The sequence below is a fragment of the Anolis carolinensis genome, chromosome 1 (assembly GCF_035594765.1).
Source record: "Anolis carolinensis isolate JA03-04 chromosome 1, rAnoCar3.1.pri, whole genome shotgun sequence".
In the NCBI taxonomy this organism is placed as follows: Eukaryota; Metazoa; Chordata; class Lepidosauria; order Squamata; family Dactyloidae; genus Anolis; species Anolis carolinensis.
In genome coordinates this window covers 134953958-134979817 of record NC_085841.1, presented here as the reverse complement: position 1 = coordinate 134979817, position 25860 = coordinate 134953958, and the positions used below count along the sequence as shown (strand labels likewise).

Below are 25860 nucleotides of genomic sequence, written 5' to 3'. Positions count from 1 at the left end.
TACAGAAGGGCTGGCCAATAGTGAGGCTTTTAAAAATTCTTAATTCAGGAGAGTTGACCTTTAAAAATAAAATATGAGAGCTACTCTTGTCAGTTTTGTGGGGACATTAACGGCACCTTGGTGTCTGTATTGTGAGAAAGAAAAGAAAATCTGTTGTGGTAGCCTGGTATTAACCTACATGTTAATATGAGCACAAAACTAATCAGATAAACATGTTCTAAAACAAGGTTTTTAAAACAATTTCCACTCGCAACCCCTTTCTGGATGATAATTTTTTATGTGACCCCAAGTATATAAAATAGGTATAAAAACCAAATATTTACTAAAAACAAACCAGCATTTGCCATGCTTGCTAAACAGGCTGGTTTTCCTTTTTGTGGAGAAGAGCTGAATCATTTCTGCAGAGTCCACTGTAAACATTGCACGTTGGTGCTAAATGGGTGGCATTCAGAAATCTTTTACTGTTGCCAAATTTTTTATGAACCTAACCGTGAGCTAAGGGGATCCCATTTGGGAGTCAGGACCCACAGTGTAAGAGGCAGAGTTCTTGAAAACACATTTTTAACAGTTAGCCTAAAATGCAACAGAAAATATGCTGAATTTGTATTCTTTTCACTGATGACTCTTTTCCAAGCCCCTGCATATCTAAAACGTCAGTAACGTAACTCCCACTGATCATTTAGGCAGATAGACTTTAGACCAGTGTTTCTCAAACTGTGGTCCTCCAGGCGTTTTGGACTTCAGCTCCCAAAAATCCCAGCCAGTTTACCAGCTGTTAGGAATGGTGGGAGCTAAAGTACAAAACATCTGAAGGACCACAGTTTGAGAAACTCTTGTTTAGACAGCCAGATGAAAGAGGCAAGCAAAGTTAACATGGGAATGTGAACACACCAAATGTAGGAAATCTTGCGCCGTTACCTTCCCGCTGGAGCGGTACCTATTGATCTACTCACATTGGCATGTTTTCGAATTGCTAGGTTGGCAGGAGCTGGAGCTAACAGCCGCTCACGCCACTCCCGGGGTTTGAACCTGGGACCTTTCGGTCTGCAAGTTCAGTGCTTTAACTCACTTTGCCACCGGGGCTCCCCGGAAATCTAGGTATTTATTATTATCAGTTTCTCACCCTCTTCTTTGTTATGAGTGCAGGAACTAAAGACAAAAGATAATAATTCTAAGGGGGATTTTATTGCTGGGTTGGGGGGGGGCACCTACAATTGTGTCCCATACCCTTGAATGGGGAAGGGGAGTGCCATTCTGAATGCCTCTCTGTCACAAACCCCTGTCAAATAAAAATTAGCACACTATGAAGAAGATTAATATATAACATGTTTCTTGTTCTTGCTCTTCTTGCTTCCTATTTACAAAATACTATTGTTAGAATAAAGGGTGGAAAATATTTTTGTGGCCTAAAAATACATTTTTGAAGTGAGAGACTCTGGCATGAATAATCCTGGAATGTTCCTGCAAAATTTGCACGTGGTTGCTTTGTGTGGAATACAGTGCTTTTTGCAAGGAGCACTAGTTTCTGCACAGAAAATATTATTTTATTTATTGTGTCCAAAATGCTGGTTTCTGTTCCATCTACATTGCACAATTAATACATCTTGACTCCACTTTAACTGCCATGGCTCAATGCTATGGAATCCAGGGATCTGAAGTTTGGTGAGACACCAACACTCTTTTGCAGAGAAGGCTAAAGACCTTGCAAAACTACCACTTCCAGGATTCTGCAGCACTCAGCCATGCCAGTTAGTGATATTAAATTGCATTAATTCAGCAATTTAGATGCATTCTTTGGGTAAGTTGCTGGAAGTTTTTAGTTTTCCCATTAGAGGGTGCTCCAGCCCAGTTTTCCATCCTGGGAAGTCAGGATTGACTGAACTAGAGAAAATGATAAGCAGAAGACAGATAAATTTACATTGGAGTTGAAATACTTCTTCAGGACCCTTCCACACAGCTGAATAAAATCCTACATTGTCTGCTTTGAACTGGAATATATGGCAGTGTGGACTCAGGGCCCATCCAGACAGCCCCTTTAATGCAGGACTTCCTGCCTCAAAAAGGGCTGTCCAGACGACGTTTCTGGAAAACACAAATTAATTCACCACAAACCAGGAAAACCCTGGTTTGTGGTGAATTAATTTGATAGTGGGTTTATTCCACGTCTTCCAGGAAGGCGTGGGATAAACCCACTACTTGTGCTGTCTGGACAGCTGTCCCATGGTTTTCCAGGCTAAATTAGCCCAGAAAACCGCAAGGACACCTATCTCCTCCACAAAATCCCCCCAAACCGATTTGAAAAGTAAGGAAAAGCTTACCTTTCCTCCATTAGTGGTCCGACAGCTCTCTTGGCACATAGCAATGATGCACCAGGAGAGCAGGGGGCGAAGGGAATGGAGGAAAATCGCTCCCCGCTCCCCCGCTTTCCTGGTGACTCATTGCTATGTGCCAGGAGAGCTGTCGGACCACTAATGGAGGCCCAGTAAGTATTTCCTTACTTTTCAAAGCAGTTTTGGGGGCTTTTGGGAAGGGGTGACAGTATCTAGAGAACATCTGGACACCCCCCCCCCCCAGAAAGCACGGGCTTTCTGGGGTGTTTGTGGGCAGGCACGTTTTTTAAACGCGAATGTTCTTGGGATAGTTGTATTTAGTTGTCAACAAAATGGTCAATATTATAGTCAGTGTCATAGTTAATTGACAATATCATATCCATTAAAGTTGATTTAACTACATTTGTAGCCAATTTATATATACATATAATAATAAATGATCAAGCATGGAGGATTTTATTTGTTAAAAATGAGTAGGGAGGTTATTGTCTATTAATAATGAGTGGGAGAATTGTTAAGAATGAAATTTAAATATGAGAAACAAATCTGTGAATAGAAAGTAGTTGTTGTTCCCTGTAAAGACATAGTTCCTGGGCATTCCGCGCTCAAACATTTTCCAAACTGAAAAATAGTCCCTAATCCTATGGATATGGCCCACACTTGCCCTACCAGAGTTGATGTTCACATTAATGAAACAAGAGAGTTATTATTTTTCATATGGAGCCCCTGGTGGCACAATGGGTTAAATACTTGTGCCAACAGGACTGCTGACCGAAAGGTCAGTGGTTCAAATCCGGAGAGGGGGTGAGATCCCATCTGTCAGCTCCAGCTTCCCATGTGGGGACATGAGAGAAGCCTCCCATAGGCTAGTAAAACATCCAGGTGTCCCTTGGGCAATGTTCTTGCAGATGGCCAATTCTCTCACACCAGAAGCAACCTCAAGTTTCTGAAGTTGTTCCTGACATGAAAAAAAATATTCATATGCTGCTTTGTCTCTCTTAAAAGAGCTTATATCAGTTTTGTGAACCAGCATTTCTCTTGAAAGCTCACTTATGAGGATTATTTTAATTTCAGAAACAAGATTCAAGCACAAAGCCATACAACATCTGTCCTGTTCCCTGGAGGAACAATTGCTTCATCAGAACAGAGTTCTGATGAAGAGACAGAATACATTCCTTCAATAGCATAAATCATTTGAAACAAGACAACAGCAGGCTTTTATTACTTCTGTTAGTGCATAGATTAGTCTGTGTATGGTCCTGATTTATAGCCTAGACTGACTTATAGAAAATAGTATCAGGGGTCATACTTTTTTCTGTCTCTGTAGTCACAGATTAGGATATTGTTTGACAATATGAATTACCAGATATTGTTAGATTACAACTCCCAAAATTCTCAATGATTGTCCAAGATGGGAATTCTTGTCCAACAAATTTGGGAGTGTGTGTGTCAAGTTTGGAAACTGTCGTAGGGTTTGCGTGTGGAATTAGTAATTTTCCAGATATTTCTGAACTGCAAATAAAATCAGCCCTGGCCAGCATGTTGGAGGACAAGGTGGTTCCAAGCAGACAACATTTGGAAGATCTTGTTTGTCCAATTTCTGTCTGAGAACTTGTCTGTTGAGCCCAAGTCTAAAGCATCCTTTGATTACTCTAATAAAGCACTGTCAAAACTAGGAATGCCCAAATGGAAGAGAGTAGGCTAGTATTAGTGGCCCATATTTTCACTTTTCAAAAAGAACTCTTTCTTTCTTAGTCATGTTGCCCAATGACTAGTTCAAGGGCAAGAAAATAAGTGCAAGCTTCAAAATCAATGGGTACAATACAAGATGGGTGTCAATTCAAACTGAAAATGAATGGTTCTGCCTTCATTCTACTTACCTTCCTTTCAGGTGATTCTATTATTTTCCATTCATTCAGCTTCAACTGGTGTAGTTCATCAAACTTTATACTGACATCTTCAATTGAAAGCTGTAACAAGTCCCAGAATCCTGCTAGATCCTGCGAAGTTGGCCGCGGCATAGCACTGGGATCCTGACATGTACATAACAAAGAAAGTGTCACTTATTTGAAAGTTAGAATAGAAAATCGATCAAGTAAAAGATAAACTCTTTGATAGAAATAAGCTGCTTCCTGAATGATCTAAAAGGAAGAAACAATGTTTCAAAGATCTTCATAACTTTGTTGAGAAGACACTAAGGTCTCAACAGGAGCTTAACAGACCCAGCCAATATTATACACTTTTCAATATATTTTTTTAAATGAAGTGTAATATTCTAAGCCCTCTAATTATTTGGGGGGGGGGGGAGACGGGGACAGGGAGGGAGATCACATCTTTTAATGGAATCAAGACCAAACTAAATCTAAAGACATAATAAAGGATATATATGTAAGGGTAATAAAATTTTGGCCTAGGACAAAACAACAAAACTGCACATCCCAGAAACACTAAACTTGGCAGCACAACCCCTCATCCATGCCTCTATGTTCATACAACAAAAAGAAAAGAAAAATAAAGTCCTAATTAGAGGGAGAGGAATAATTGTTTTTATTCCAATTGCTGCCAGTTAGAAGGCTAAGCTCTGCCCACTTGGTCTTCTAGCAACCCACTCAGCCCAGGGGACAGGCACAGTTAGGCCTCACTTAGGCCTCTTCCACACTGCCTATAAAATACAGATTATCTGATTTTAACTGGATTATATAGCAGTGTAGACTCAAGGCTCCTATATAACCCATTTATAATAGACTTAATGTCAGGGGAAAAGCTTTACCCTTTACCTTAACTACCACCAATTCCTCAATACTTTATTTCCCATACCACCATACTTTGCCACAGCAACGCGTGGGCAGGCACAGCTAGAATATATATATGTGTGTGTGTGCGTGTGTGCGTGTGTGTGCGCGTGTGTGTGTGTGTGTTATTTTTGTATTTGTAATGTGGAGATAACCATATACGGAATAGAATCAAACATTATAGGAAAATCTGACTTAGGTTCAAGAAAGGAAGCAGCAGGCCACTTGATTGAATTTGACTGAAAAAAAGCCAATGGGATTTTGGCCTGCATAAATAGGAGTATAGTGTTTAAATCCAGGAAAGTCATGCTCCCCCTCTATTCTGCCTTGGTCAGACCACTCCCAGAATCACACTGTGTCCAATTCTGGGCTCTGCAATTGAAGGGAGATGTTAACAAGCTGGAATGTGTCCAGAGGAGAGCGACTAAAATGATCAAGTTCCCAATGAGGAACTGCTTAAGGAGCTGGGCATGTTTAGCCTTCAGAAAAGGCTGAGAAGAGACATGATGGCCCATGAGGTCTTTTCCAACTCTATGATTCTATGAAGGCCAACAGTTTGTTCATTGGAAACACATTTTCCAAGCAACCAAAGCAGTAGCTGTATACATAGGCATCATCTGATGGCCAAAATAGAAATCAAATAGATGGCATGATGGAAAGCAGAAGATGGCGAAGCTCATTTTTTTATGCAAAAATTATCAGAGCAGATTGTAGAAAGGACCATGAAGTACTAATATCAAACAATAGAGGAGGAGGGAAGCAGTCTGTTTCTATTGCTGCTTCCGCAGGAGTTGTTTCTTCCTGCCTCTTCCTTCTTCTCAATGAAGGCTCTGCTCCTCTTATTTGCCAACCTCCCCCCTGCTTTGTTCCCCAAGCTGTGATTTCAAATCTGTGACTCAGAGATTTGTAATCATGTCATTATGATGCATGGTTGGAGGAGAGCGAGGAATAAACTAGAGGAAAGGGGGAGGAAGATTCTGGGGCCTACCAGCTTGCAGAAGTGAGTATTGGGCCAAACTTGCCTGAACTTTTGGCCATGGAAGCATAAGAAAAGAGGAGACCTGAAGCCAAAGATGGGGCCAAGATTTGCTTTTCTTTTACGTTCTCTACATTTTTTGCAGATTGCCCAAAATCCCTTTGAGGGCCTGAAGTAGTTTGCAGTCATATGTCGTGCAGGCCAGCTCTAAGTTGGAAGACCTAGACATTAAGAGGTATTCTCTTAAGTTTTTAAAAATGTGTATTTCCAGTTTTTACAAGGCTGCTGCACCCCTTGCCCCAGCAATGTCAAGGCTGTAATTTATATTTGAAGTTAAAAAAAGATTTATAATATTAAGGCTAATTGACCAGGAGGCAGAAATGCCTATTGGTGGAGCCAGGTACATTTTCAGGGAGGAATGCAGAAAGACACTATCTGCACCTAAATAGAAAGAAAAAACTCAGTGGATGATAGAAAAAAAAACTGTTCAAGCAGTCAATGACACATGAGAAGCAAAAATAAAAAGTGACTGAAATAGATTCAGAACCTGAAGGCAACAGTTCAGTGACTTTTGCCCAGGGACAACTAGAACTACTACAGTAATAAATGCAGAGAAATAACCTGCATGCCAAACATATAATGTGTAAAGAACAATTACACCCAGAGGAAGGAGATAGGAAAACTGGAGGAAGGAACATGAACAATTCTGTAAATACACCCATTTAAAAAAGCAAAGATTTGAAACACTTGAAACTATTCATGAAGAAAGTTAAAGAAGAAAATGCAAAGAAGGATTTATGGTTGAGCATTAAGGCAATAAAAATAATGATCACAAAAGACTTATATAACTTTAAAGTAGATGACAAAGGCATTGAAATAATAGGATTTTCCATACATTGGCTCAGTCATTAATCAGAATGGAGACTTCAGTCAAGAAATCAGAAGATGACTACGACTTGGAAAGGCAGCTACATAGGAGCTAGACAATATCTTATAGTGATGAATGCTAAAACTAGAATTGTTCATACCACCGTATCTCTCACTCCAATATATATGAAAGCTGGACAGTGAAGAAACTGTTAGGAAGAAAATCAATTCATTTTAATTGTAGTGCTGAAGCAAATTCTATAGATACCATGGACTACTAAAAACACAGATAAATGGGTCCTAGAGCAAATCAAGCCTGGATTCTTCATAGACGTCAAGGTGACTAAATTGAGACTCTTGTACTTTGGCTATATCAAGAGTTGATATGACTCACTAGAAAAGGCAATGATCAGTAAATTAAAAGGCATTAGGAAGACTACATTACAGATGGATAGATTCAATTTGGGAAGCAATCACTCTTAGTCTGCAAGACCTGATCAGTGGTAGATGAAATTCATGAAGAGCAAATCGTGGTATAGCAATGTAACAATAACATGCTCTGGTTGTTATTACAGTATACCTATTCAGGGTGAGTTTAGCTTTCTTCTTAGAAAGCACTGGAATTCTTGGTTGAGAAGAAATGCCCAGAACTCAAAAAGTATACATTTTGTATGATCTATTTTTTTGTTCTGACAATGAGTTTTTAGAAGTGTGAGGCATAGTTGCTTCTGTAGGCACACATACTTTTGGACAGGATTCATTTTTATGTCCTGCAAATGTCACCATAAATTGGAATTTTCATTGGAGTTAGAAAATGCCCCACCATTCAAATGATGTAAGTGGTTTTATCCTGGTGTGAGAGGATTCTGGTGAAGATACTTATACTTGTTTCCTTGGCAATGCTTTAGAAAGCATTGATTTGGTGCACTACGGATGTTGTAGTATTGCTCCTTCCCTGAATGGTTGCTTTACTTTCTTTGAGCCACAAGAGGGCTGCCTCCTCCTGCTGAAATATAACTACACGTACATGGATAAAGTACGCTGCTTCTGATTAGTAACATCTGCCCGAAAAATGTTAATATAGAGATATCTCATTTTAAGGCATCTTAAATTTGACCTTACTTAGAAAGTTGGGCCTCTTTATTAAAAGACAACCAAAAATAAAACCATAGAAATGTAGTTTTAAATTCATTGACTATGTCCAGAGAACAAAATAGCTAACAAAGAGGGCAAGGATAATGCTTTCCCATCTGTATTGGGCTGTAACTGCATTGCCTGAAGCTGTGATCTCATTACAATTCAGAAGGCTAGCAATATCCATCACTGGTGCAAGGACATCTGCAAAGCAGAACACAGTATAATTTCTTTTCTTTTCTTTTAAAAAAGGTATATAGAATTAGAAAATGCGTGCTTGTGTTTCTATACATGTGCTAGCACAAATAAGGCACAAAATTCACTAAATTAGTTTAGTATTTTGGATCCCAACTCATGTACATATGTGTGTATGTATATATATAAGGAGAGAGAATCCTTGGCCAACTTGTTCAGTGGTCAAGAATTTTGAGAGTCCAAAACACCTGGAGGACCGATGGTTGGATACCACTGGTATAATCTTTTCCTTTTCCAGACTGCTCAGACTAGTGAATCGCACTATGGGTAAGCCACTACTGTGTTTATATGATATAAGACTGAGTTATAGTTTTCCTACCATGCCAAAAGAATAATTTGCACCGCTTCTATCAATGTGTTAGGGTCTACAAGACTAGAGAGGGTCATCCAGTTCATTCAAAACTCAAAACTCTACCGGGAAGTGCTAAAATAAACCCCACACAAAACTCACCTAGTGTATGCACAATTATCAACTAAATCACTTCGAACCAATGCATGTAGTTGAAACTTGGAGCATTTCGATATGCTCCGCTCCAAATCATTGGTTGATTTAACCTTATTAGGTAACAAGTTTCAAATAGGCATGCACAAAATGAATGCCTTGTCATGTTGGTAAAGGTTATGCTGTAAATATTTTAAATCAGACAGATTTATAGGTCACACCCTTTAGCGCCAACTCAAAGAATTATTTAGTCCTCTCATCCTAACAAGAAAGTAAATGTAACAGGAAATGCTGTCCTTCACTATCGTCCTGTATCCTGATAGAAGGCTCTCTCACAGCTAATTTAGCATGAAAAGAAAAGAGATGGAGGGAGTATCTCAAGAATGAAATGCCAACTGCTGTGAGGATTTTGCATGGTAGTCATTGTCTCAGCTATGGGCCTTTTCACACTACACAAGTATAGCACTATGATGAAGTCTTTCTGCATCATTTCTGATTTCATTTGGACAGTAACAATATGAAAGAGACCTTCCACCATGCATGGAGGTATCCTTGAAAAATCTATTTTATGTGGTGATTCTAAACTGCCATCCTTCTCACAGCAAAGAGGGCAAGGCTTGGCCAAACTACATTATGATCATGTAAAGGGCCGGGCTTTAGCACAGCAGGTTAAACCACCAGCTGCAATAAATCTTGTCAGTCAAGAGGTTGACAGTTCGAAGACCAAGTCAGGGTAAGCTCCTAACCTTTAGCCCAGCTTCCGCCTACCTAGCAGTTCGAAAGCAAAATGTGAATAGATAAATAGGGACCTCTTAAAAGCAGGGAGGTATTAAGGCACTCAGAAGGAAATACCAGGATTCGATCAAAAAAAGGAGGAATTAATTTTTCATCCTCATGATAGATCCCGTACCAGTGACCATTACTTTATCTGATGCACTTTACTTTATTCCATCAGTTGGAAATAGCTCCAGTGTCCACCCCATTCCAAGTTTCTTATTGATTGTAGCACTTTAGTCCATCTACCTCATCCCTTGTGTTTACAACACTCACTCTGTGCACCTTGGCCCAGCTCGTTTTTATGACTTTTACTCTGGTGTCTAAATTATGTTTAACTATACTATGGTCACCATTTTAATTTTAATATGTTAATGTGTATAATTTTGTACTTTTATTTTGATGCGTTTTACTTTGTTTATTGTAATTACTCAGGCTTGGCCCCATGTAAGTCGCCCCAAGTCCTTTCAGGGAGATGGAGGCAGGGTACAAAAATAAAGTTGTTATTATTATTGTTACATTACGAACAAAGCTCTTAGGCAGGGAGATGGAGCAACAGCACCTCCCCCCCATGGCCGGAACTGAGCACAAGCCTCCAAGAAAGCAGAAGATAGGGAAAGGGAAAAGCCTATATATAATTGTCTGTCTTGTTTGTCTATAAACAGCATTAAATGTTTCCTGCATAGGTATGTTCTATTATCCACCCTGAGTCCCCTTTGGGGTGATAAGGGTGGAATATAAATACTGTAAATAAATAAATAAATAAATGTGAATTTTTTTGTTGGCAACATGCACAGGAAAGGTGCACAGACACAGCTACATCTCTAGGACCTTATGTAATTGAGACCAGTCACACAGCCACTAAATTCCCCCAATACACAATGTGTTCTGATGCACAACATGTCATGAAGGATGATGTCTTTCAATACACAATGGGACATATGCTTTGCCAAACACTGTGCAATAGGAGATGTTTCAAACTGAGCGGCCTCCATAACTTTGTGCACAATGCTGCACTCTGCCACATAATTCACAAACACGGTTATGTATCACTTCTCCAAAGTAAATCATAAAGATGTATGTTGTTGCTGTTAATGCAGCCTTGATTAATAATATGAATAAATTGGAATTGCATTTGGAATTGCAATATGATTGAAGTGCAACAAGCGATTTCTCAGCTGAACTTGATTCTTCACCCAATTTAACTGCTGAAAAACAAACGTCTTTTTTCTTTCCCCCCCAGAAATAATAAGCTGTCTGAGATCTTAGATCTTGGAAGAAAAGCAGGATATTAATTCAATAATAAATGAAGTCCCAACCTGTGTCATAACACAGATACTCCGCACGTCTAGAATGTCTTTAAAAAGCGACTTCAGAATGGTCTTATAGAGTTGTTACAGTAGTTATAATAGTAAATTGGTTGCTTCATGTTTCTCAGGGCAACAGGTAAACTTTGAGGCAGAACACTTAAAATAACTTTGCACCTACTTATTTTAAGAATAGCAACTTACCAGATTCTGTTGACATAGCCAATAGAATTGCTGGAATTTTTGAGACATAAGCAGTTGAGCACTTCCTACGGCACTCCGGATCTTACCTAGAACTGAACAGGAAGAGTGATTGGAATCAGTTTAGGCTTGCAGCACTCAAGAACACTCAGCTTATAAAATAGATATGCATTATATGTGCATTAAACAAGAATTGCTACTATTAAATGTGATAGATGACCAAATAAAAATGAAGCAAGAGGAGATTCCGAAACATAGCAGCAAGAAGCCTATATACCCAAAAGTGAAAAAGTAATGAAATTCCAAAGGTAGAAGCCTGGGTTGATGAGGGTTGAACTTGTGAAAATGGATAAAGTAACTACATTATTTAGAGACAAGTCAATAGATAGGTTTAAAGATGAATGAGATCCCCTCTTGCAATTCCTATGAGACAGTAAAGAAAAGATTACATGTGCAGGTTTTGAAAATCGACGTTCTGCAATTTTAAACTATAAATAGAAATTCCTATTAGATCTTCTAAAATTCTCTCTCTTTTTGTATATGTCTTCTTTATGTTGTCTAATCTGCAAGTATAGTACACTTTCATAATACACTTAAATGAATGATAGGAAAGCAGGAAAAGTTTTATGTGTGTGTGTATACTTTTGTGTTTCAACAAGAATTTTTGTTATTAGAATATATGAGGTGTTATGTGGTATTCATGTCAAATGTGTTACGTGTTTTTATTTTTTAGAAGTATTAAAAGATTAAAATAAAATATATTTATGTAACAAAATATTAAACTTTAAGCATTTGGCATTAGGATTCAGTTAGTTGTGGAAGATTTTCATAGCTGTGCTGTGAAGGAAACTCCAAAATCATCCTCTCAGATTCATTTTAAAAAGGGGCATAATGCTTTGAGAAATACTTTAAGAACATAAAAAGAGGAAAGGACACAATTTTTTCTCCTGCTGAAAGAATCAAAGTGAAAACACATAAGCAGACCTTGATAGATTATTGGGCTATTGCTTTCCCGAAAAGCATACTTTGTCACTTGGGCTGCTTTGAAACGACCAATTTGTCTGGAATTGGTATTCTTTGTTCAGTGTCTTTCTGTACAGAATATTGTCACCACCCTGTTGCATACTCTAATGTGAGCTCTCTTCTCTTTCTCTTTCCACACTTCAAACTGATTTTTTAAAAAATGTTTTATTTACTTGAACAGGAATTGCAGCACTGGGCAAGCTAATGTGATGGCCAAAACACCATTGAAACCATGTCCCAATTCTTTTAATTAGTTGCTTCCCTCTCAGGACTGATACAATGACCCTTAATCAATCATTTTCTGTATTTTGTGGTTAATGGACAGTAGCTTTTAATTAGCAAATCTGTCCCCTATTCTGTACACGGCACTGTCTGATCGGTGCCTAATGCCACTTGCCTAAGGCTGATGCCTGACCTCCAAATAAAGGAAGGAAGACAAAGAATTCTTTGTTTATCTTTTGCTTGACATTTGTATCTATTCCCCTAGGAACCCTTCTTCACTGAAGAGCAGATAATTATATTTCCATCTCATATTAGTTTTTCATGTGTTACTTCAAATCTGCTATCCCATTGACACACCATTCAAGGAGCCTCTAGGTCTTCCAGGGCATCTTTATGGTCAACTACCAGTGAAAATGGAGCCCCCAGTGGCACAGCGGGTTAAAGCGCTGAGCTGCTGAACTTGCTGACCTAAAGGTTAGGGGTTTAAATCTGGGGAGCAGGGTGAGCTCCCGTTGTTAGCCCCAGCTTCTGCCAACCTAGCAGTTCAAAAACATGCAAATGTGAGTAGATCAATAGGTACCGATCCGGTGGGAAGGTAATGGCACTCCATGCAGTCATGCCGGCCACATGACCTTGGAGGCTTCTATGGACAAGGCCGGCTCTTCAGCTTAGAAATGGAGATGACCATTAACCCCCAGAGTCAGACACGACTAGATTTAACGTCAAGAGGAAACCTTTACTTTTACCTTTACTAGTGAAGATTGATCACAGCTTTGTATTGTAGGACCTAAAGATTCCCTGGGAGACCATATTCATCAGATTTGTGAAGAATCATATGCAGTTATGTAGAACTAACTGTATTTCAAAGTAGAAATGCAAAACTTACAGCATAATCATGGTGTTACAAACCACATGTTAGCCTAGGAATCATAGATTAGATGAGTGTGCTTAGAATTAAATCCTAATGGATTTTGGATTTCTAATAAAGGGAGGACCCAACTGGTATTTTCTTAATCTCCACACCTAGAGTTTCCCACCTTCTGTCAAACTAAAGATTCGACTTATAGATATAATCTGGTGGAAAAACCTCTGAATTCTATAGATTATACGTGTCACTTTAACACTCCTGACGCATCTTTAATAGGCATGATCAAACAGGGAAGTATTCTGTCAATAAAGACAAAGTAATTTATAGCATGATCAGATTTTATATCCTCCATCTTTACTGTAAAAAATTTAGTTTTTTAAAATTTAGGAAAAACTAAGACTCAGTTCTGATAAGTTTCATTTTGTTGCTTTCAATGGTTCTCGCAGCATTGCTTGAAAATACGTTCTATTTTATTTAGGGACTATATACCATGTATACTCATGTACAAGTCTAGAAATTGTAGTCAAAAAATTACCCCCGCCCCCCACCAAACCTGGGTCTACTGACTCATGGGGTAATGAGGCTACTGTACCTTACATTGTTATCAAAAACGAACAATTTCCTTCTCTGAAGTAGAATGACATAAGGTTAGTCTGTCTTGGGAGTAACTGAAAGAAGACCTGACACCCTTTTCTATCTTCGCTGTGGCATCGCTTCTGGCCTTTTTGAATGCCTGGGTGGGAACATAGTGATGGTGGCCAGAAGCGGCTGGTCCCATGAATTTTGATGTTTTGATGTTTTGCTTTTTGTCCAATATAACAGGTTGTGTTTTTAATTTTAGTTGTTAAGTCATAATTTGTTTTTATATATTGGGTTGTCAATTTTCGTTATTATGGGTGTATTGTCGTTGTCTTTGGCATTGAATGTTTGCCTTTTATGTTTGGAATCCGCTCTGAGTCCCTCCAGGGAGACAGGGCGAAATATAAATAAAGTTTATTTATTATTGGTATTAGTGTTTTCCTTCTCCATAGAATGACCCTTGATGTATCCATGTGCCAAATCAAAATCCACAAATTTGGCCCCCAAACCTGCCCTAGATTTATACATGAGGTTGACTCATACATGAGTATATACGGTGACCAGAGTTCAAAAGAATTCCATTGTGTTTTCATTTTCTTTTGAGCTGAACTGAAGACACAGATATTGACCTACATGCAACAGGGCCCAGGACTGTCTGACTCCTCCAAAATCAATCTGCCTGAAATCTGAGATCCTCAGGGTAGCTTCTGTTGCATGTCCTAACACACTGTGAAGTTAAATTGATAAGCAGAAGTAACTAGGCTTCCTAATGGAACTCCTGCCAAAGGAAGTTAAGTTGGTTCATCTGGACTGTATTGAGCTTCTGGCAGGCAGCTGAAACAGTATTGTTTTCCTTGGCCACTGATGAGTGGAAACACTATTTTTGTTTGTATGTAATTATATTATAGGATTCTTTTAAGAGGATATTTTAATCAATTGTATACTTTTTGTCTTTGTACCGTTTTTAATTGCTTTGTTTGTTGTGCAATGCCTCAAGAGCTATTGTGGACTGGGCAGTGATCTGTAAGACACCCCCCCCCCCCGCCCCAAAATATTCAGCAAGCCTTATTCCTGTCAGAACCCTGGCAGCAGAGCACCAATAACCATACGCAGAGGCCAATCTCTATCTAATATCTTTATTAAAGAAATATATAAAAGCAATAAAAACAAGTGAAGAATATAGTTCAGAAGCAGACCTTTCAAAAGAGGTCAAATATAGTCCAAAAATGTATTGTCCAATATAAGATATTAGAGTTCAAAGTTTTAATCCACTTGACCGAAACACACACTTTGCCAAGCAATAGTGTGGGGAATTAGCAGAGTCCTAGAGTTCAATGAAGCTTGACAACAAGGCTGGAATTAAACTTGATTCTTGGCTAGATTCATAACTGGAAACAAAGGCAAAACATGAGCGTGGAGCAGGGTCCGTGGTAAAACTGCAAGGCTAGGCAAGGCTTGAAAACTTGATCCGAGAAGCAAGGAACTGGGGTACGAAGTCCACACACAATCTCTCTCCTGAAGCTGATCAATTGACTCCGCAAGGAATTCCTCGCGCCAACCACCTATATTGGGTCTTGTTTTCCCGCCAACAGAACTCTTTCCCTAGAGAACGAGAAGCGAAACCCAACTCTGTCCAGATGTGTGACTCCTTAGAATTTCCCAAGGGAAGCAAGCCTAATCAGCTTGATTTCTGGCAGCAATGCGTAAACTCCTCCGTTGAGCTTCTCTGTTTCCCCTTTCTCTGGAATAAGATTCTTTTCTGGGAAACGGGGGGGAGTTCTGCCCAAGGCCTGTTTGGCTGAATTCTTGAGGACAAACATCAACATCCTGCAGGTGAAGAGACTCCGGCTCTTGCTGAACCGGCGAAAACCCCATGTTTTCCTCTTCGTCTGCCACAATAGTACTAGGAACAGGACTACAAGGCCCATGAGTCATCACAATTCCCAAGTAAGTTTTTATAGGATTTTAGTCTTAAGGTTTATTGAATTTTGCCCATATAGCAAAACTGCACATCAGATATATCAATATGGTGAAGCTGTGGCCATCTAAATGTTGCTGGATATTGCAGTTTTTGCTTAAGTGGTCAATAGACAGAAACATTGGGAGATGTGGTCCAATAATGCCTGGAAGTTTCTTCACCTCTGAGATCGACAACAGACAGGATGTTAAAGAGATGCTAAAGATACATTCCATAATTCATAAAACACCTTCTGAATTTGAGGTGGTTCATTTGTTATTCCGATTAAATGAAGTTGAAACCAGGAAGAGGCGGCTCATTTATTCAATCAGAGTCAGTGAATTATACCTGTTTAACCATGGATCAAAGAGGCAGAGGATGGCAGCTACAATCACCAATGTGTTTTTAATTAAAAATACTGGTCATTGGGGTTGTATTAGCATTTGGCCTAATTTAATGTGCAGAATGGAGAGAAATTAGCTGAAGAGGAAGCAGCTCGAATAAAATAATAGAAATGTTCTGGGCAATCAGTTTTAAGCGCAATGGGCTGAAACTGTAGGTGGATGGCATTAGCAACACAGATCTCTATCTTTTTTAAAAAATAAGGACTTAAAACTGCATAGTTTGATTACTATATAAAAGTAAAGAATCTTAAGTGAACACTTGAGTTCTTTTTATTTACAGTCCAACTCATCCATAAAATCCAGGGTAAGATTAGCACTTGAAACAAACATTGTAATCATGCCAGTTGAATTGAATATTGTAGGAGGTCAGGGCTCATTCAGTCAATAAAGACGTTTATCTTTTGGAAACTGCATGATAAAATAGACAAGATGCTTTAGAAGTGTACTCTTAAGTGCATCATTACTGGGAAATACTGTGGCATGCTTTGTGAATGGTTTGTAATATTGCAACCTGTCACAATTAGGTACTTGAATGGTAACAAATAGCTTGAAAAGTAGAGGAGTCTCCTATCTGGTCCAACTGCACTCCCACCTCCCATACACACTGCAGAACCATAGCAGTTTGAGACCATATTAACTGCTATAGCTCCATCCTACAGATTCCTGGGATTTAAAGTTTGCTGTGGCACCAGAGCTTTCAGACAACAGAGGGTCAATATCTAAAAACCAACAAATCCTAGCATTCCATAACACTGATGTGGTGTCAAACTGCTATAATTTTGCAGAGTGGATACAGCCCCAGTTTGTCTACAGTGTATATATTAAAATACACAGTTTACTATGATCTGTCTAGGCAGAAGAGAGGGATGAGCCACAGTTCTCCTTCTTCCATAAAAACAGCCGAGTGCTCACCCTAAACTGATTGTAACAGCAACAGTACACCTTGCTCTTATTCACTAATTTTAGGAAGCCGTGACTCAAAACTGTTTCTGATTCAGACTGACTCCTAGGACTAAATAACATCCAACTTCACATACTCTAGTCTAGAGAGACTCCAAAGATATAGGAAGATTGCAAAAGGAAGGGGAGAAGGTAGGGGGAGGAGATCAGTCAAGACTATCCATTACACTGACAAGACAGACACTGAATTTCATTTACACCTTGTTGCCTGATACTTCCCAATTTCCCTTTGTTCTTCCTTGGAGAGCTTTGTCAGCACCTGTGTTGATGATGAGATACTAATAGGCATCAATGGAAAGCGCAAAACCTCCAATCAATGTACTTAACTATACATGGACTGTGGATGTGGCAGCATACATAGCACACATAGTACCTGTAGAGCAGGGGTCCTCAAACTTTTTAAGCCGAGGCTCAGTTCATGGTTTCTCAGATTGGTGGTGGTGGTGGTGGGATTAAAGTTTGATAAAAAAATGAACAAATTCTTATGCACACTGCACATATCTTATTTGTAGTGCAAAAATACCATGAAAGAGCAATACAGTATTTAAAATGAACAATTTTAACCAAAATAAAGTTTCCAGTATTTCAGTGGAAAGTGTGGGCCTGTTTCTGGCTGATGAGATAGTCAAGTTAATCAGGATTGTTATTGTTGTGTGCCTTCAAGGTGTTTCAGACTTAGGGCGACCCTAAGTCTAAAGTTTAGGGTGTGGGCAGGCGCTGTGGAAATGATCTGGCTTTAGTTTAGACAATAATATTGCATTGTGTCTGAAAATAATCGGCAAGCTAATGAAGCACCTTTGAAAAATGACAAGATGCAGATGGAAATCCTGGAGCTGCATTTTAAGCCAACAATAAAAAACCTGGGATGTACATGTGGTACAAGTAAGGCTCACCGAGCCATAGAAGAAACAACATGAGTTAAAGAATTGCATTTTATGGCCATGGTGTCAATTCCCCACATTTCAGAAGCCAGTTAACATGACAGAGTGAGAGACAGAATTGACTGAAATCAGTACTTAAATCTTACAAGGCTGTTTTGAAATATCAATTTGAGTGTGTGGGAAAGTAAACAAGATTTCCAAATAAATTCTGTATCTTGTGTGAGTTTTGTTGATTGGTCTTCTAAAATATGTTTTTGGGGAGAGGCCACACATATTTGTTGTTTTACTTAAATTATAAAAATGAATGAATAAAGTATTGTGCCATGTACTTGGCAGAGTGCGAATTGTACTTCCAGCTTTTCAATCATAGGTGCACACGTTCCACATGCCATTGTCTACATTCTGTTCATATTTATCTTAATTAATAACTAAGATAATTAATAATTATCTTAATTAAGAGTATCATCTTCCCTAAAATAGTGGTTTCCAAGTCTAAATTGCCAGATTTCTACTCCCAAAATCCCTAATCATTGCCCATGCTGGCTAGAGTTTCTGAGAGTGGAACTCCAACAACATTTCAACACCCAACTTTGGAAACTACATCTGTTCCATTTGCTTTTCCAAACATTGAGCAACAGTAGAAAGTTAATTTTCATTGTCTGGTTAAATAGTTAAAGACTATAAGACTATTTAAACCAATGGTTTCCAATTTTTGGTTCTCCATGTTTGGGTCAGCTTCCAGTATTCCTGAATGTTAGCCAAACTGGCTGGAGAACCCTGACTTGACATATTCATTTAATGCAGGGGCCTTCCAGATGTTGCTGGACTGCAACTCACTGCAACTGTCATAGTAAGGATGGTAATGTACCCAATGTCTATTTTGTTTCATTCCTTAGCTCAAAAGAGAATTGTGTACTTCTAATACAGCAGCAGAGAGGAGCCTGGATTGCAAATCAAGATTGATGAAGAGTTAGTTAGGAATCACTTAGCTGATTGAAGCAAGCTCAAATCTGCAGTGCCAGATGAATTGCAACCCAAAGAACTGGAGAAGGAAAAACATTGCCCTCCTTTTTGAAAAAGGAAAATTAGAAGAGACAGGAATCTTCAGGCCAGTCAATCTGACCCCAAACTGGGGAAATTATTCATATAGATCAGTGGTTCCCAAACATATTTGGCCTACCGCCTCCTTTCCAGAAAAGTATTACTCAGCACCCTGGAAATTAATTTTTTTAAAAAATTTTCAATAGCAATTAAACAGAAAGATATATGTACCTGTAGCCATCACCGCTCCCCTGGACTGCTGCAGCGCCCACCAGGGGGCGGTAGCGCCCACTTTGGGAATCACTGATATAGATTATACAGGAGTCTGTCTGCAAGTATGTTGGTGACAATGCAGTGATCAGTAAATTAATCTTATACCTCTTTATTGATTAAGCTACTAAATTTAGTAGATGGTGAGAATTCTGTAGATGGCTTTTATCTGGATTTCAGTAAAGCATTTGATATAATTCCTTCAGAATATTTTGATTAGCAAACTGATTAAATGTGGGCTAGATGGATCCATAATCGGTTGGAAATTTCTGCTCAAAGAAGTATCAATAATAGCTGTACTTCAGACTGGAAGGAGATCTTGGGTGGAATCCCTCAAGGTTCTGCCTAGGGCCATACTTTTCAACAACTTTATCATAGAGATTTTAATGATGAGGTGGACGGAATCCTTATCAAGTTTGCAAAAGACACAAAACTAGAAGGGGTGGAAGATAGGGAGAAAATTCAAAAGGACACAAACTAGAAATTTTGGCATACATTAGAAAATTGAATTTAACAGAGCCAAATGCAAAATTCTCCATTTAGCCCACAAAACCCGAATTCGTATGATGTGAAATGCATGGCTCAGCAGTACAAGCAATCATTAGGACCTTTAGTTGAACATGAGCCACAGTGTAAAACTGCAGCAAAGAGAAGCAAGTCAAAGTAAGTACAGGCAGTCCCCAAGGTACAAACAAGATAGGTTCTATAGGTTTGTTCTTACGTTGAATTTGTTTGTAAGTCAGAACAGATACATTTTTGAAGTGTAACTCCAGCCAATATATATATCTTGTAGCTTTGGATGACATAGGGAAGGGTTAACAGTCCTGTGGGGTTTGTTTTGTTGTCTGTATCCCTGTTCAGAAGATTTCACTTGATTTTCTGTACCTGTGATCATTGGATTTTGAAAAATGTTGCTTGTTGTGGAAACAAGGATTGGTGAGAAAGGTTCCATGGAGACACCTTTCCCCCCATAATATCTCTTCTAGGAGTGAATTTCCCTTCCTGGGGGTAGATTTCTCTCACTTCTGTTCTTAAATATGAGTCATTTGTAAGTTGGGTGTTTGTAACTTGGGGACAGCCTGAAATAGCCCCACTATATTCAATGCTGGTTGGCTCTACTCATCTGAAGTACTGTATTTAGTTTTGGGGACCTTTTAAGAAGGTATATAGACAAGTTGTAGAAGATTCAGATGATATAAGGTTTGGGGAGGAGCCCCGGTGGCGAAGTGTGTTAAAGCACTGAGCTGCTGAACTTTCAGATCAAAAGATCCCAGGTTCAAATCCCGGGAGCGGAATGAGCATCTGCTGTTAGCCCCAGGTCCTGCCAACCTAGCAGTTCAAAAACATGCAAATGTGGTACCGCTCCAGCGGGAAGGTAACGGCACTCCATGCAGTCATGCCGGCCACATGGCCTTAGAGGTGTCTACGGACAACGCTGGCTCTTTGGCTTAGAAATGGAGATGAGCACCAACCCCCAGAGTCAGACATGACTGGACTTAACGTCAGGGGAAAACCCTTTTAACCTTACCTGTATTCAGGGCTGCTCTGGGCTAGAATTACATGAACTTACCTGTCTGGTGTAGACAATCCCTCAGTCTATGACAGCTTATCAACTTTATTTTCTCAGTCTTCAAGAACGTCATAACACTATGGTCTGAATATGTGGGGCAGTGGGGGAAAACAGTTGCCCTACACTTCGCATCCCCTGCTGTACCCCTTACCTAATCTCACCGGGGGGGGGGGGGGCAGGGGGAGCATCGCTGCCTGGCTTCCCTTGTTCTTCTTAATGAGAACATGGGAAAGCCTCCTGTGTTCTCAGGGAAGGGCCCTAGCATGCTGCCAGGACGCTTCTTCTACAAAGCCCCACCGGAAGTAGCCTTCCATCGCGTGATGGCATCCAGCGGGCTTAATGGTATTAGTGGGTTGACAATGGAATAAATTGCCTAGAGAGGTAATGGGGTCTTCTTCCTGAATATCTTCAAAGGGGTCTGAGAATGCTTTAGCAGGAGATCCTACACTAAGTAGAGGGTTCGGCTCACTGACCTGTGAGGTCCCTTTCTATTCTATGATTACCCAATGTAATGTGAGTCTATCTTTCATTAGAGATCACAGATCCAAAATGCTGCAGCCAGACCATTGAGTGTGGTAGGTTTTAAAGGTTTATGTGATTCTCTGATTCCAACAGCTTAATTGGCTCCTGTCTTTAGACACATTTCTAAGCTGGTCTCGGGCTTACTATAGTCTATAAAACAATAATTTTGCTGCACCTTATTGTCCCATACAAGCTCTTTCTTTGGTTTGGTTTTTGAGATCTTCAATAGAAACCTTCTTCTCCATCACATGACCTTCACTGGCATTTTAGAGAAAATTTAGAGTCTTCATCTTGTTTTTATACCAGTGGATGAAGACATTTTTACTCCATTTGGTCGTTTGGAAACTTTCCATTTATTAAGAAAAAGCTCTTAATAGTTTTGCTGTAATGTCCTTGTTTTGACTTTTTAAAGTGAATCTATTAAATCATTTTTAGCACTAGTGATAGTTCAACTATAGTTTAATATTTTGTATGTTTTAATTTATGGGAGATTTTATCTGTTTATGTGTTAATTTTTATAAAACAAAACTATTAATAGTAGCCATTGTTGATAAGTGTGGACAGTCATAGCCTAAGAGTCTAGAAGGCTAAATTATTCTCAACTGTGATTCAATGTATTGTTGAGTATGGCCGTGTTAATAGAGGAAGGTAGAAATGTGTCTGGCCCTCCCTCTAATTGGTGAAATCCCTAAACAGATTCAGTATGCCCACAACCATATCAGCTATGTCCCTATAGATGGTACTCCTTCAAAAGTCAGGTTTTCCAGTAATGTGTAAACTCAATTCACACTTTCCATTGAACAAACAAAGGTCAGGAACCACACTAGAAGGCAAAATCAGCATCTATTAACCTAAGCTGGTTGGCCATCAGGGTCAAATAGCTGGCTCTCACCATCATACTGGTAAATTTCCCAGATGCACTCTTGCTTATAGAAAGCTGGATCAATCTTTGGCTGAGTTAGCAAAATTCTGCCACTGCATTTTTCTCTGCATTGGAATTGACCTTGTCTCTGCAAAATCTCAGCAATACATACATTTTGACATAAAATACCACCTGATTTTAATGTTCTGTTGAGCTGAAGCACAACACCAAAAGTTAATTGATTTAGAGCTTAGGGAAGAAAAAAAAATACTTCTGGACTACTTACAGAATTTTCTCACCAGAAAGCTACTGGCTTGTTGGTTTTTGGAGTCCTGACACTTGACAAGTACATACCACAGCTGTGGGATCCTTTGGTTATACATACAGTGCTTTAGAATCCCATTACCACTGTGTTTGTACAAATCTTCATGCAAAGGATGCAGCCTTGTATTTTGAAATGCATTTCTAGTTTGACTAAATCTTTATGTGATGGAATAAATCACAGAAAAGAAACAGCCTAAATGTACTTGCTCATAAATATCATCTAGTTATATCCTAGAGAAATATCTACTCAGGCTACATTAAAATACAGACGCGGGCAAGCACTGACATTTTAAATATACAGATTCTCCTTTAAAACCTATTGGAAGCTGTATTTCACCATAGAAAAAGGTGACAGAACTGCCTTGCGCCAAAATAACTTGTTCTCATCAAGAAGTGTTCATATCATCTTTGCCAAGATCAAGATGCATTTCAAGCTGTGACAAATTCCAGAGTATATCACAACAAATGACTATAAAAAGACCACAATAAATCAGTTAGCCTTTAAGGTGCCATAGGACACTTTGTTGTTTCAGGCTGTGATATCACTACATTATTCTGGTATAAATGTGTCAGATTGTGAATGATTAAAAAAAAGAAAGAATTTTCATCGGGTTGATTTAACAGGCCCAAATAGGCTCATATAAAGCATCAATTTCTTTCCTTTCGGAAATGTCTGTTTCTTCAAAACATATTAATGCCCTGCGTTTACGCTGCAGTCAATATACCTAACTGGTAGTAAGAGCCTTTGAATACAGGGGAAGTTACTTTTTGATAAATGTGAACAAGCTTTAGCAGGCAGGTAAATTTGCAGTCCATTGTATATATTTTTGGGGTACAAATTCAATAATCTCTGACAGGCTGATACGTTTGTTTGTTTATTGAAATATTTATATCTCACCCTTTATCATGATGTCTCAGGGTGACATAAAAGAAAGTTGAACTCTCACAATAGATGGTGGGGTTCAGGTACCACCCCTGCTTCATATGATTTTAAAATATATTTTCAGAAACACAATAATTGATGGACATTTTTCAAAAATGAATTCCACAATTGCTAACATTTAATGTTAAAAATGACCAACCATGAAGCAACCTTCAACAAACTCTAGACTTTGACTTAGGAATATTGGGGCATATATATAAAAACAAAGAAGTTGTATTTTACTTATCTTTTCTCCTCTCCTGATATTTTAATAGCTTAGCCTACTGCTATTTTTTTTTTAAAAAAACTTGAAACTTCATCACTGAAGATAAAATTACAAGAAGTAAAAAAGATATAGTCTTCCATTACAAGTTGGAATTCAACCCTTCAATCCATATTCTATTTCTTTCCTGATTTAAAAACGTCAAGTAGCAGTAATTTATAATAATTTAAAATAAATTATCTTCTACTGGAAATCTCTGAATAGAAGGACTATGAGTGTTTGTGACTTATTTTAATTAACCATTCACAGAGATTTCAGTAGTTCCCAAATCACAGGATACATGTTAATGGCTAAAACCAAGATCTCAAAGATGAACACAACGTTAGCAATGGCAGTAAGAATACTGACAATACAACTGTGCACTAGAAACTGGTTTTCCATCCAGAGCCACTTTGTGTCTCCTTTGCGACTTGAAAGTGGGATGATGAAGATTATGATAGTAATTACAATAACAATAATGGTTAGCCAAGCAATCATAGCAGCAATATAAAAAACAGAGAGGGAATGTCATAGACAACTTACAAAGAAATGTCAAATCTAAAGAATAAGACATATAGATAAGCTCTTACTTTCTTCAGATAGATCATTCTCTTCTGCTTCTCTTTCCATCTCTTTACACCACCCTTCCATCCTTTTTGTTTCAGTATGTAGCAACTTCATAAACCACGACCCATCCCGTCGGCAGGGAGACATCCGTCCTGTTTCCACTGTTTCGATAGCTGGTTCCAACCAGGGCTCAGGTGGAGGGAGATTAGAGGTGTCTACTTGGGTCCTATAATCTTCTCTGTAACTAAATAGCCCCTGTGTCCGTACAGTCCTTACTGCACCATATTGGGTAGGGGTGCTTGGTTCTGAGTGCCGCTGGAAAGAGCCACCAAACTGAAGTCCCTTGTCCTCCATTGTTATATGTCCTGGAAAGCCTTCGAGTTCCAGGTCAGCTTGAACTGCTGCTGTTACACTATTTGAACGCTTAAACCGGCCATGTCTGGAAAAGAATGGGAATATATATATGAATGGGAACACAAACACACACACACACACACACAGCATTCATATATTGACAAAAATGCTTTCCTGAAAATACATTATGCCAACTTGCCTACTATTCAGGTTTTAAAAAAGGATTCGTCTTCAGAAAGCTTAAGGAAAATAATTGCAGTTTATTTCAAGAAAGCATATGAATGGAGCACAGTCTGCATAGGGTACATTGTTAGTACCAATCTGAACAAAGATATGAATGAAAATCATTTAGACCACATTTGGAAGCAAACATTGATTTGTTCACACAGTAGAAAACAAAGCACATTGTAAGTGAACTAGTAATATCCTGCAAATATTGCAGTGATTCACATTATTGCTGAACCAAATAAAGGCAAATACACAAATTATAATTGTTTCAAATGTGGGGGCGGTGGAGGTAAGACATTTGCTCATACAGACATCAAATTTCTGGAAAATTCTGATAGACTCCAGTAGATAGACATTCAGTGAATTACTAAAACTCCAGTACATAGAAATGCGCATCCTGGCATCTATCTGCATTCTTGATATATAGTGTAGTATATATCACACACCGCAATGGACATGCTTTTTGTATACATGCTTGACATACCGTTTATCATTTTCCACTTGCACTCCAACTGAATGGTATTCCCGTAGGCCTTTGCTTTCAGTATCTGAATCAGTTGCTGTTTCCACCTAGTTCAACACAAAAGATAAATCTGCAGAAGTGAACATTGAAAATCTGGGATTATTACTATCTCATTTATTTAAATCAAGTTATATTGTATGATAACTAGCAAATCTGTTATCTCTGATATTACTGACAAACCAGCTATTTGGATTTTCAGTGCAAGTTACTATAGGAAATATCACATGGTATACAATAAATAGTCCAGTGTAATAGTGTGATTCACTTTATAAAACTGAACTACTTTTGTCCTGGTATGGTTGAAAACTATGTAGGCAGAATGTACAGAGTATGATTGCACATGTTGTCCTAATTCACAAGCTTAGTTAATTCACAGATCTGATGCATATGGCATTGTATATACAGAGAGGCACTCTCGTTCTGAGCAAAGCTTGGGGTGGGAC

At 38.8% G+C, this 25860-nt stretch overlaps 1 protein-coding gene across 17 annotated transcripts in view; it reads right to left on the bottom strand.

The window, feature by feature from the left end:
• The window catches only part of dlgap2 (DLG associated protein 2), a 619373-nt gene that overhangs the window by 13910 nt on the left and 579603 nt on the right, over positions 1-25860 (bottom strand). For all 17 annotated transcript variants that reach the window (XM_062969083.1, XM_062969084.1, XM_062969085.1 and 14 more), the window contains 4 exons: positions 25379-25464; positions 24336-24751; positions 11082-11173; positions 4211-4363 (listed from right to left, as the gene is read on the bottom strand). In XM_062969083.1, the coding sequence (XP_062825153.1) occupies positions 4211-4363; positions 11082-11173; positions 24336-24751; positions 25379-25464 (747 nt within the window). The remainder of the gene's footprint in view (positions 1-4210; positions 4364-11081; positions 11174-24335; positions 24752-25378; positions 25465-25860) is intronic.